The sequence below is a fragment of the Populus alba genome, chromosome 10, assembly GCF_005239225.2.
Source record: "Populus alba chromosome 10, ASM523922v2, whole genome shotgun sequence".
Taxonomy (NCBI): domain Eukaryota; kingdom Viridiplantae; phylum Streptophyta; class Magnoliopsida; order Malpighiales; family Salicaceae; genus Populus; species Populus alba.
In genome coordinates, this window is record NC_133293.1 from 13,180,599 (window position 1) to 13,190,200 (window position 9,602).

General features: G+C 33.6%; 1 protein-coding gene across 2 annotated transcripts; it reads left to right on the plus strand.

Moving 5' to 3' along the window:
- The first annotated feature begins 1,241 nt into the window (after nucleotides 1–1,241).
- On the plus strand, nucleotides 1,242–6,147 carry LOC118057908 (uncharacterized). Of its 2 annotated transcripts, XM_035070645.2 has the most exons (13): nucleotides 1,242–1,413; nucleotides 1,501–1,599; nucleotides 1,672–1,756; nucleotides 1,844–1,913; nucleotides 1,992–2,052; nucleotides 2,139–2,192; nucleotides 2,493–2,649; nucleotides 2,731–2,827; nucleotides 2,993–3,102; nucleotides 3,707–3,813; nucleotides 5,101–5,211; nucleotides 5,311–5,466; nucleotides 5,713–6,147. In XM_035070645.2, exons 1-12 carry the CDS (start codon nucleotides 1,303–1,305, stop codon nucleotides 5,425–5,427), a joined length of 1,179 nt encoding a protein of 392 aa, XP_034926536.1. In that variant the 5' UTR covers nucleotides 1,242–1,302; the 3' UTR covers nucleotides 5,428–5,466; nucleotides 5,713–6,147. The 2 variants fall into 2 exon arrangements, with proteins under 2 accessions (XP_034926536.1, XP_034926535.1); XM_035070644.2 differs by lacking the exon at nucleotides 5,713–6,147 and having other exon boundaries at nucleotides 5,311–5,697.
- Nucleotides 6,148–9,602: the final 3,455 nt, after the last annotated feature.

The window sequence follows — 9,602 nt, forward strand, 5'->3', positions numbered from 1 at the left end:
TTCACAAGATTTTTGCCAGGTTGTCATTCCTTAGTATTCTTTGTTTTCCGTCATTTAGCCTTGTCCATGAACACGTATTTAAGGACCAACAAGATTTTCTTTTTTGCCAGGGGGATAACGAGATCTGGAAAAGTAATCCTGTGAGAATGTGATTTTGCTTCCAGACTGCAAATACGGCGGGATGGGTTTGAAATTTTCTCATGTCCCTTCCCTTCCAGACAGTGGAATTAGGGTTCTAGAACTGGGTTCCACTACAACTAAAGTCATCAGAATACATTTAAAAAATAAAATGAACTGGTGATGGCCATAGAATAGTAATTATTTTTTTGGATACCAACTTAGATATTTCCGAAACAAGCCTTCATTCCAAATTTAAATTCAAAGTTTTAGGACTGATATGATTTTATTTTTTTTCAAACTTTGAAGGTGCTATGGCTCCCTTTAAACTTGCATGTGAAAAACCTCAGTTTTCAGTGGGATAGCTGGCTTGAGGATATTCGGTTCTGGTACAATGGAGAATGGAGTGTTTGTTTTTATGATTTAACTTGTTTTTTAATTTTTAGATATTTTTTAATATTTTTAACGTGTTGGTACTAAAAATTAATTTAAAAAATATTTTCAATTAAAAGATACTATATATACCATATTACCATACACATACTTGACCCCCTGTGGCAAAGTATTTTTGATAGTGGTAAGAATTTTTTTTTATGGTGAGCAAAAACCATTGTGAGAGGGGCTATAATGGTGTCGAAAATTGTGATTTGCTGAGTTTTTTACAAGCATATAGTATAATTTTTTGATAAAAAGAAAAAAAAGAGCTTTTTATTTCTTTTTTTAAAAACTGACACTTGCTCTTAAAAATGAGAAGTGTTATATATATATATATATATATATATATATATATATATATATAATTTACAATATTTAATAATTAACGATGAAGAAAATACGACGATAACAATAATTAGGTGGATAGTTGAAAAAACAACGATGATGATAATGAAAAAAAAACTAGGGAGATTGTAAAAGTAGCAAAGACGGTAGCATGCTATTATAATTTTTAAAATATTTTATTATTTTTCATGAGTTATATATATAAATTAATAAATAAACAAACTCAAGTTCATAAATTGATTATAATAATAATAATATATTTTTATGTTGATAAAAAATATTTCACCCGGAATAAACGTCATTCGTTGACGTTTATTTAACGCAGAGTATTGGGCCCAAGGACTGGGCTGAGCACGATTAGTAAAATAAGGGTCGTCATTTTCCTAGAGAAAGAGGGAAGGATCGATGAGCGTGGAGAAGACGACCATGACGGACGCGTGGATACGAGGTGTAGTGGAAGCCATACATTCTGCCCCTAATCAGGCTGTACTTTATCTCGCCGGTGGTGCCTCTCAGGTCTGTTCTTTTCCCTGTCTATCCTCCTTATCACATCACCACTTCATAATTAAGAAACCCAATAAAATTTGTGCGTGATAATTATAGGCGCTAGGATGGTTGATGTCAGTACCTGGAGCTTCAAATACAGTGCTTGAAGCTGTTGTTCCTTACTCTAGAATGTCCTTTATTCAATTACTTGGCAAGGTAATCAAGCTCGTTTTTTTCCTTTTAAGAATTTTTTTTGCAAGCATATGATTTTTATTTTTATTTTTTCAGATTCCCGGTCAACATTGTAGTCAACAAACTGCAGAGGAAATGGCTCTATTAGCTTACAACCGTGGTCTCAAGCTTTCGAGCCCAGGTCACTAATTAACATTTGGTAGTATTTGCTGATTAAATGTATCTGAATTTAATAATTAAATTGGCTTCTTTTCGTCTGTTGAATCAGGTTACCCTGTTGTTGGTGTGGGTTTTACTGGTTCTTTAGCCAGCTCACGTCCGAAATTTGGGGATCACAGGTTTTCTGTCTTCAAGACATTCTCTGGATTCGCAGCATTTTGGGTTACTGGTTAACTTCTTGTTTTTCTTGCCTATAGGTTTTACTTGTCAACAAGAACATCCGATCGACTTTCAGTATCTACTGTTACATTGTCTAAGGTAGTCATGAAAGTTTATTTTTTTTTTTGAATTAAATTTCTATTGTTGTGCTTTTCAAGTACTCTTGTTGCTGATTTTTAACCCAGGGTTTGAGAACCCGGGAGCAAGAAGATACAGTTTCGAGTCATCTCTTACTCAAGGTTTGTGAGAGACACGTTTGCTTTGTTCAATTATATGTTTCCAGTCAGTTAAAAGAAAAGAAAGAAGATACGACGTTTCCACTGAAAATCATGAAAGTTACATCTTTTATATCCCTTTGTGTGTATTGTTTTGTGAAAGGTTTTATGAACTTTCAAGATCCTGAAGTCAGTAAGATAAAGGAGTCCTGATGCAACAGCAATCCTTTTACTCTGCAAACTGTGATATGCTTGTGATGGCTCCAATTTTACACATTTCTTGGTTAATTTTGCTAGTGTTCCCCCCCCAAACTTTTGTTACAGGCTATTGCAAATGCGTGCAAAGTCCAGGCAGCATCTGTTTCTCATTTGACCGAATCTGACTTGTCTGATGAACATGAAACACACTTCAGCGAAGATCAAGAATTGGAACAACTTGTAGATGGGAAAATATGCTTTAAGGTTTATCCATTTTCAAGTGGTATGATTAGTTCCCTGGATTGAATAAATTCAAATAGCAGTACATTTTGTCGATCATTTAGTTTCTACCACCTGTTTGCAGAGACTTGTACATCTACTGCTGAGAGAAAGATAATACTTTCTGGTTCGTTTAATCCATTACACGACGGTCACATCAAGCTTTTGGAAGTTGCTACTAGGTACATGACTCTGTAGTTGTAAATGTAAATTTAAGGCATGCCGGAGTCACTTTAATTCAATTTCCATGCCACTCATGCTGTAGACATTTATTTTAGCTTTTCTGTCATTGGTGTAAATGTGGGTAAAAATACAATGCTCCTCATTGCTTTCTCTTTTTTATGTAGCTTTTGTGGCAGTGGATATCCCTGTTTTGAAATATCAGCAGTCAATGCTGACAAACCTCCACTATCAGTATCACAAATTAAGGACCGCATCAAGCAATTTGAAAAGGCTGGTGAGGCTCATTATTTGATTGTTTTCACACCTGGACATCATGTATTATGTGTGTTTGTGGAAGGGTCATATTTTTGTGATGATGTGGCTATAACTGGATGAATTGTTTTAGGGGAGGTGATAGAATTTTGGGGTAACTGGTGTAGGCATAGGTCACTTCTGAGCTAAAGGTAACAGAATGTTACTTTGAACATATCAGGATTATCATATGAGTGGCACTATGCTGCTTTTGTTCGGGAATAGCCTTCTTTCTCTTTGATGTAGAGTATTACTTTAACTAGCATTAAAGGCATTCCAAATGATTGTTTATCTCTGCCATATAGCTCTTAATGGACTCTGCCCCTGTGAAACCAGCATGGTTAATGGAATTGAATTTATTTCCCTGTGTTAGTTCTGTGGGATTCCTTGTTTTTTAATAGTATGCTAATTTTCCCTCACTAACTTATTTAGTTTGTGGTAGTTTTTATTTCTTCTTCCCTCCACTTGAATGTTGAAACTCACTTAACAGCAGAAATATGGCTCATATCTAGCTAAATTGTGTATGAAAAATGTCACCACCTACTTATATGTATGACCTATTAACAAGTTCACTTTTAGAATGGCAGGAAAGACAGTAATTATTTCCAATCAACCTTATTTCTATAAGAAGGCCGAGCTTTTTCCAGGCAGTGCATTTGTGATTGGTGCAGACACGGTGGCAAGGCTTATTAATGTATGGATCTTGAAATTGCTTTAGTTGAATATGCTCAAGTTATATTATGACCTCAGTTTATGATTCTGGTGCATTTTAATGGTGCGTGCTGCTTATTTAATATCACTTGGTATTTCATGCTGCTTTCTCCTTTTGTTGCAAATGTCAAGGTGCCTTATCTCTAGATAGCATTCATTGCACCTCTAATGAACATAGATATTGTCTGTAAGATCTTCTTTGGAAAAGATCTCTATTTTGCTGGCAAGATTCTGTTGTGTAAATGCATTTTTTTTGCTGCCATATTGTCATATTGTACATATTCACAATCAAAGTTATTAAGGGGCATGGATTACTGATTAAACTGTACAGTTTATGGATCTCAGTTTCTTATGGACGTGATGCAAAATGTTTTTGACAAACAATAAAGAGAAGGCTATCTAGAGACAAGAGTTTTGCATTTCTACTTTCTCATTTCTGTTCGTATTTCGTATAACCAAAATAAGAAGCATTGTTAACCTAAAACTTGAAACTTTTCTTGATTTGAAAAACTAGAAAATGTATTTAAATAGTAAAATACAGGATAAGTACAGGTTCTTAAACTATGCTCAAAATCTTGAAATCTAAAAATGAAAACTTGGTTTTCCAAGAAAAAATCTCATTCTTTGACCGCTGAATGAAATTTCTAAACCTTGCAATTTTCCTGGAATTCATTCAAGTAAGCACATCTTCAAATCCCATTTTTTAAGCCCTTTCTGCAGAAGCCATGCATTCATGCTCTTTTATGGGAGCTAGTGGTATGGAAGGAAACTAACATGCTGTAATACTTTTCTGAGTTCCTAATGTGGCCCTTTACTGATGCATTCAAATATATGCGTGGATTAACTTTGCTTGCCAACATACCCATGTAACTCTGACGTTCTGGGATTTGTTTACTACTGCGCCTATTTACCCCCTTTATTTTCTTTGCCTATGCGATTTGAACTTTGCATTTCAGTGTGCCTAGGGGGTGGAATTATTATGTCTGTAGATAGCGACAGAGAAGGCCTTAATAATGTAAGAGACCTGTATATTTGTTTTATTTGGCTCCCTACTCTACTCTTTAGCAGGAATGCCTTCAAAAACTACAGCGAGGACTGGAAAATATGACCTGACTTGCAACATAAATTGATGTTACTTAGGAAACAATGACCTGATCTGAACATTTACATTTCGTCTCCCTTTGCTAGGAAAAATATTTGTGTTAGAATGGACAAGTTTTTCTTTCCCTGTCCATTTATATTCATTTATTATTATTTTACTGCTTTCCAGCCTAAGTATTATGATGGAGACTATGGGAAGATGCTAGAGATACTTGATGGATGCAAAAGAATTGGGTGCACCTTCCTTGTAGGTGGCCGTAACGTGGATGGTGTCTTTAAGGTGTTTCCACATACCATAAGCCCATAAAAGTATCCTTTTTCATCTCTATTTTCTTCTTTTGGAAATTCTGTCAATGTTGTTTGCTTGGTCTTTCTGCAGGTTCTCGAAGACTTCGACATTCCAGAGACATTGAAAGATATGTTTGTCTCAATACCAGCTGATAGGTTCCGCATAGATATTTCCTCCACCGAAATAAGAAAGAGTAGTGGACTGTGATCTCATGGGCAGCAACATCTACTGATGACATCCTTCTTTGTATGATAATTTTGCGCTATGCCTATAGAAAGTACTTTCCTCATGCATCTACTGATTACTAGAGTTGAAAGAAAAGAAAATTGTTGTAGAAATGCAAATAAAAGTCAATACGGGTACCAAATGCTGCTATCATTTTACCTTCACTGCATGTTTTACACTTGTATTTGAATCTGCAGTACCTGTGAAATTTTTAAGTGAATCAATGAAACATTATTGATCTTTCCTTATTAATTGATCTTGCTGCAGTGCCGTTGGTGTAGAATCATTGAAACACTATGGTTTGGCATCTTTAAAGTGGGATTAGGTGAAAGATCTCGCTGTTGTCAACTTCCAGGCTCTTTACCTGTTTTGCTTCTTTTCTGGGTGTTTTCACTTTTCATTTCCAGGATGGAACGGGTATGCTTGAGGCTAAGAGACTCTCAAAGCAGCGAGCCATGAGCCATCTTTTGACAGGATACGGTTTTAAGTAGGATATGAAATTTTCACGTTTTGGGTGTTCTAACTCCTAAATTTCCCCTGCCAGCTTTTTACTGTATTCCAGTTCAGTTTCCATAAGTACTTCTAAATCATTAGTGTTTGTCCTCAAGAGTGCATATGAAATTCTGAAAAGCAGCTGATGTCACAGAAGATATTTGGCATTGTATGAATCCAAAACTAGTGGTATCCTACTGGACGGGGAAAGAGGAAGCATGCAGGGCGGAGGTGGGATTATTTAATAGCGGGCCAAAACTAATATAACAAGGTATAATTTTTTATATGTAAACCATACTGGTATATAAAAATAAAATTAACATGTTAAAAAAAACTGATATATAAAAGCAAATCTAACATAAAAAATGGGATTATTAATTTCTAAAAAAAAAGAAACCTTCAATTGAATTAAAGCTGGTTATGTGCTCTTCAAAGAACTTTATTCGACAAGAAAGATCGTGTCTAATTGTATATTAGACCTGGTGATAATAAGGTATATATGAGAAAAAAAAAATAATTTTAACTGCTCTGTTAAAAATAAAACAACATAAAAAATCTAAGTATGACCAAAACAAACCTATAAAATATATCCAATTCATTAAAAAAATGACATTCACTATAACAAGAAATAAAAAATGGTAAAACTAGTAGATCTAAAAAAAAAATAGTAGAGTTATATATATATATATATATAAAAGCCTGAACAAATTCTTAACAAACATAAAAAAAAACAAAAGATTTTAATTTTGAGTAACTAATTATCTTGTTTTGATGAATTAATTGGCAGCTTTATTTTAACCTTTCCGCATTAGTTTACTTTGTATTATTATATTTTTTGTCTGGACTCTAGAAAAAGAAGATAAAGAAACAATAAAAAAAAGTAATTAAATTTAAAAAATTATTTATCTTTCTTTCCAACTTACATGAAAAAATAATTTTAAATTCAAAGATAACTAATGAAATAATAATTTATTATTAGAAAACCATTACTTGTTATATTTAAATACTAAATAAATAAAATTCTAAATTATTTTGTTGGGGCTTGCCACCCCTTACTTCCTTGTTAGCCTTAATTATAGCTGCGGCCCTGTATTTTTTTTTTTTTTAATATAATCCAGTGGATGTTGCTAAATGGAGGGAGGGGATGCGCTTTGACCAAATAAGAAGAAATTGGGATGCCTTGAGTTTTGAAACGAAAAATGTCATCTAAAATTGGATAAGAAATCTCTGGCTATTATTCATTTCGTCATGATAATGGCTAATGCAATTACATATCTTTGTTTTTTTTTCAAAAATCATGAATCGGCCATGATCTAAGGTGCTTATAATATAAATAAAAACGAAGACAACTCATGAAAAAAAAAAAAAAAAACGAAAATCTGCAATTGTTGCATTAACTACCTTATCTTCTTAACTAAAATGCAAATTTTGATTGAAAGTTGTTAGAAACAGAACTTGGTAAATGGCAGGTATGCTGCACCGTTGATAATTTGCAGAAGTGAAGTTGTTCTTGTGCCTCTTCCATGGAGGCAGCAGCGAACCCGAGCTTATCCACCACAGGCCGCACCGCACCCAGCGCATGTTGAACCATAAGTATGGTCAGTAGTAGAGGCTTTGTCTTTCGACGCGCCACCGGCGCAAGATAAAATGACAGATGCAATTACAGAAAGAGTGACGATTGCAGCCCAGAAGAGCAAAGCTGCACTGCTCAAGTCTTCACCATAGATTTTTCCATCTCCTCTTATCGTCTCTTTCCAAACTCTCACCATCTCTCTCTCTCTCTCTCTTCTTGGCTCGTGATGGCTAGGGGCACTGATCTTAAAGGTTAAAGTCCTCCTTTAGTTAGCAATATCATACATGCTATCATTTCATCAATACTTTTTTTTTTTTTTTTTTGCATTGACTCGACGCAAGGTCACAAGTATATATCAAATTTAACCACCAATTACATAATGCCATGTCATGACAAGAAAAGCTTCGTACCCTATAAGGTTTCCCAAAGAACAAGTGACCTTAATTTTCAGTAGAGGGCAGCTGAAAACCATGGACAAGACACATGAATTGGAAAACCATGTGTCGGAAAGAGAGGACTAGTCCAAATCTTATCAAATTCAAAGTCAGTTTTGGGGACGTGAAGCGCCCAACAAAGGAGAAGGGAAATTAAAGGTTCCATAATTTTTGGGATTAATTAGAGCCATTGTCTCGAGGCCGGTAATTATCAACCTTTCATCTAACAAGGTCAACAAAAGATGCGACTATTCTACTCTCCAAATTGATTTATCTTCCGCCAAGAGTACATTCATATAATTATTTGTCTGCAAAATGAGTGTATTTTTTCTTAAAGTATGGGTGTATTGCCACTGGGAAAATAACTTAGTATATAATTTAAATAAACGCATGACTATATTAACCTCTGACTTTGTCAGCTTATTCAATAGTCATCTACAAGAAATCTCCAGAGCAGGTCGGTAAACAGAGTGAAAAATAAGGAAATGATGCGGGTATTTCGGTGGCAGAAATCCCAAAAACTAAGTTAAAATGTGTATAACGTGGGGGGGGTCCAAGTCTTCTTCATTATTAGATTGTTAAATATTCTATTGATAGAAAGTCAATGTCTTTGTGTTTTAAATCATTTAAAACAATATTTTATTGCTGCGTTAATGCCACCTATGAACTCTCTGACCATTTGTGTCAGCGTGTCTCTCTGACTTCTTATCCTATACATATTAAAATAAACGGTTTAGATGTTTGACAAGTAAATATATTTTTTTTAAAATATATTGAAATGATGTTTTTAATTTTTTTAAAAATTATTTTTATTATCATAATATTAAAAATATCAAAAAATATTAATTTAAAATAAAAAAATATTAAAAAATTTTAAACTTTTTTAAAAATATTTTTAAAACACAAAAATAAATAATCCTATAACACACGTTCTGGGGACTATTAAAATGAACGGTTTTGGAGACGACATTGAGCGGTATTTTAGGATTCCAGCAGATAATTCTGGGGACTAATGGTTCCAAAATTTAATTTTATGTTTTCAACGAAGTGCAAAGGAAACAGGCTCTCTCCGAGATATTTTGTTCTCAGGCTTTAGGTTTTTTTTTTTTTTCATTACTGTTCGAGGAGACAAAAAAAGAAAAGAAAAGAGAAAAGTACATATAAGTTTAATTTTGGAAAAAAATAAACTATCAGTAAATTCTATGATAATATTTTAATATCAATAAATTCACTTATAATTTATTTATAAGAAAAAAAGAGAGTTCCTATTTAGTTGTCCGACCCCGTTATTTAAGTTTTGCTATAAAAAAATAAACATATATTAAGAAAAACTCCTAGAAAACTAGGCGTAATTAATCATTTCCTTTTATGCATATACCCAGTGGCCCAAACACAAAATTCCCTGAGCTGGGCTTCAAATATTTGGTTGAGCTATTTGCCTGAGTGTCTTGACAAATTGTAAGTGTAATATATCAATTTGAGTTATTATATTCTTACACTATTATTTTGGTTTAGTACATGGCTTTGAAACTTGACCTGACAGGTTAATCCAGAGCTGAAATTAGATAGAGTTAACAAAAAAATCTGATATGATCCGACAAGATCTAGTAAAAAACTTGGTTGCAACCCGTTAATTTTTTTTTTACTAAAATGATATC